Source organism: Myotis davidii, unplaced genomic scaffold (genome assembly GCF_000327345.1).
Source record: "Myotis davidii unplaced genomic scaffold, ASM32734v1 scaffold143, whole genome shotgun sequence".
Taxonomy (NCBI): Eukaryota; Metazoa; Chordata; class Mammalia; order Chiroptera; family Vespertilionidae; genus Myotis; species Myotis davidii.
Genome location: NW_006294876.1, coordinates 3,382,692 through 3,386,383, shown reverse-complemented (window position 1 = coordinate 3,386,383; position 3,692 = coordinate 3,382,692). Strand labels below are relative to the sequence as shown.

Here is a 3,692-nt window from a genome sequence, read left to right as displayed (position 1 = left end):
GACATTCTAAACACAATTTTAATACAGGCTCAACTTTATATTTGTGCTCACTGTTGGTAGAAATGAGGTGCGGAAAACTGTGAAAACTGTTTTCATGAGACCCTAACTCCTCTCGAGCTGTGTCATTGGCTGCTGCATAAGTTACTTCTTAGGGTTAAAAGAAAGAAGAGGTTTCCAATTACAAGCGATGTTCAATCTTTTTATTTATTTATTTATTTATTAACCCTCACCCAAGGATATTTTTCCATTGGTTTTTAGAGAGACTGGAAGGGACGGGGAGAGACAGAGAGAGAGAGGGACATTGATTAGTAGAGGTAGAGGCACGTGCCCTTGACCAGAATCAAATCTGAGACCCTTCAGTCCGCAGGTGGAGGCTCTAAGCACTGAGAAAAACTGGCTAGGGCAATGTTCGGTCTTTTTGGATAAGAAGGAAGTGGGAATGGGGGACGGAACAGATATGCAGTCTGTCCAGAATGAGATGCACTTTCCACTGGTCAGAGGAGGACACAGGTTCATTTCTAAGAATTTTTTAAAAGTAGTGTAACCTCACCCAGCCAGCGTGGTTCATGGTTGAGCATCGACCTATCAACCAGGAGGTCACGGTTCGATTCCCAGTTGGGGCACATGCCAGAGTTGCAGGCTTGCCAGTATGGGGCATGCAGGAGGCAACTGGTCAGTGATTCTCATCATTGATGTTTCTCTCTCCCTTTCCCTTCCTCCCTGAAATTAATAAAAATATATTTATAAAAAAAGTAGAGAAACATCAATTGGCTGCCTCCTGTACGGCCCCTACTAGGGATGGAGCCCACAACCGGGCATGTGCCCTGACCAGGAATTGAACCGCGACCTCCTAGTGAATGGGTCGATGCTCAACCATTGAGCCACACGGGCCAGGGTAAAGGGGTTCTTCTAATTGAATATTTCCATCCCTACATTATGTCTCTTACTACTAAACAGCACTTTCCCGAAAGTGAGCTGCTAGGTTAAAGTTTCTATTAGAAAGTGTTTAAATGCTAAACCAGTGAGGTGAATGTCACAGTAACTGACCCTAGTTAAGAGCTGCACATTCTGCTAAATCTCAGAATCTAGAGGGCACAGATTTTTCACTGCATTTGATTAAAATGATGAAACTCAGGCATTGCCTGAGGCCACGGTATGCTTGGTCTAATTTCTGGCATATTTCACTACTGAAATGTTTTAAAACATCATCATAGTAGGATAACGTTTTCATTCTCTGCAGCATATTCCTGAAGGAGCTGGAAAAATACGAGCAGTTGCCGGAGGACGTGGGGCATTGCTTTGTTACTTGGGTAATGAAACCTCAGCTTCTTGTTCACAGTTACTAGGTGGCTTTGAAGGGAGTTAGGAGGAACATTGTCCATTTCTTTTCTGTCACCGTACTCTACTGGAATCTGCAGACAGAGAAATGGGCTTTGTCTCAGAGAATTACATTCCCCAGCTAGTTACTGATGTAGAATGAGCTTATTATTAGCAGTAGTAGTGATTTAAAAGAGACCATTTAGTGTGCCAGACCTCTGCATGGCCCCGGGGATTCCCAGCTAAACATGAGTGTCCAGCCCTGCCAGGGTCGGGGTGGGGGGTCTCCCCGTCCAGAGTGGGCAGACACGTGACCTGTGATCGTGCCGTCTAAGTGCACTGCCCGGCTTTCCACACGCCGTTGTAGGGGAAGAGAGCACGTGCCAAACCCCAGCGTGCTGGGTCAGGGGAGGCTGCTGGAGGTGTATTTCTCAGTTTAGTAGACTTATTTATAACATAGGGTTTCTTTAATTTGGGCCTTAAATAGCCTTTGTCCACATCGCTTCTTTTCTATATAAAAGTTGATCATATTTTGACTTACTGCCGTTCGAAAGTGATGTTCTCATGCTTTTTGTTTATAGGCAGACAAGTTTCAGATGTACGTCACTTACTGCAAAAATAAGCCTGACTCCACTCAGCTGATATTAGAGCACGCAGGATCCTACTTTGATGTAAGTCATGGGTTACTGAGGAAACAGGTTTCCTAAGTTATTTCATAACTTACACCTGATGGATGGGATGATATTTGGATTTTTATCTATCACATATATGGTGGGATAGACTTATATTTTCTTCTGTTTTAAAATGCTCCTTCTCAAGCTATATATCTGTACGAAATTCAGGCTTTAATATGCGTGTGTGTATGTCATTACTATCTTTATATAATCATAAATGTTTACATGTACAGAAGATGTAAACTATTAAATTAGTCTATTTCCCTCTTTAAAAAAAGTAACTTTGAATCTTTTAAAATCATTTCTTTTTCCCATTTTAACTTCATGTTGTTATTTTCCAAAAGTGGCCTACCAGTAAAATTTTACAAATAGCACTGTAACCACTAGGCCCATTAGGAGTTTTATTAATTATATTCTCATTGATGTAAACATAGATGTAGCTCATCCTTTTTAAAATATATATTGCATGGTGACCATTTAGTACAAAAAGGAAAGCAGTCTCATGCTATAACATGCAGAATTCTTTTTGGGTTTGTAGGACGTAGTCACCTGTGTGCCATATAAATTCTGATCGAAAAAAGGGGTGCTTTTGAAGGCATGTATGCTTGTGCGTGGCCAGGTGTGACCATCTGCCCTTCTCTGCAAGTCTGGGGACTGAATACATTCAGCTTCTCTCTTTGCGAGAAGCCCTGCCTGCAGATGACCCTGTGTCCGTGCCATTCTCCTGGCCAGCAATCGCACCTCCCTGCCTTTGTAAATACGCCTGCTCCCAGCCCAGATGCTTTTCTTCTCAGCCTTTCATAGACCCTATCAGTGGTCGGCAAACTGCGGCTCGACAAACCGCGGCTCGCGAGCCACATGCGGCTCTTTGGACCCTTGAGTGTGGCTCTTCCACAAAATACCATGTGCAGGTGCGCAAGTACAGTGCTATTGATATCAAAAATATAAGTCTTTGTTTTACTATGGTTGCAAATATCAAAAAAGTTCTATATGTGAAACGGCACCAGAGTTAAGTTAGGGGTTTTCAAAATGCTGACACGCTGAGCTCAAAAGGTTCGCCATCACTGTCCTAAGCCTTAGGAGTACCCTAATTAAGTTAATAACAATGTACCTACCTATATAGTTTAAGTTTAAAAAATTTGGCTCAAAAGAAATTTCAATCGTTGTACTGTTGATATTTGGCTCTGTTGACTAATGAGTTTCCTGACCATGGCCCTAGGTCATTGCCACTAGGAGAAACCCCACACTGAGCGGCCACGTGCGGAGTTAGAATTATATAAGGCTCAAGCATTGAGAGCATGTGGCACGATGAATGTTTGGAATCATAAGGCCATTAGAAAAACAACGCTTTGCCCTAACAACCTTCAAGAAAACAGGAAATCATGTTTGTCTGACAGAGATCTCACAAGTTACTTGCCCGTCGTTTTCCTCGTACAGCTGCGTTTCTGTCAGGGCTCAGTTAGCTCGGGTGGCGGCAGAGGTGCTGGGCAGAGAGTGGATATTCACAGAGGGCGTCCCCCTCCGCAGAGAGGGGTGCAAACAGCAAGGACTTTATTGCATGGAAACGGCTGAAATGCACAGGAAGAATCAGTCGTGGCATCAGATATGCCACTGACCAGGGAGCTGGGTCCTGCTTTCCCCCCAACTCTGCCCCCTCCCATCCAAAACTTATAAGTAAAGAAACTTCAGAAAAGGGAATAC

The 3,692-nt window shown here is 43.4% G+C and overlaps 1 protein-coding gene across 1 annotated transcript in view; it reads left to right on the top strand.

Annotated features, from left to right (window-relative positions):
- TRIO (trio Rho guanine nucleotide exchange factor) overlaps nt 1–3,692 on the top strand; it is a 205,763-nt gene that overhangs the window by 105,242 nt on the left and 96,829 nt on the right. Inside the window, 2 exon segments of the mRNA XM_015567633.1 lie at nt 1,241–1,310; nt 1,899–1,988. Coding sequence (XP_015423119.1) covers nt 1,241–1,310; nt 1,899–1,988 — 160 coding nt within the window.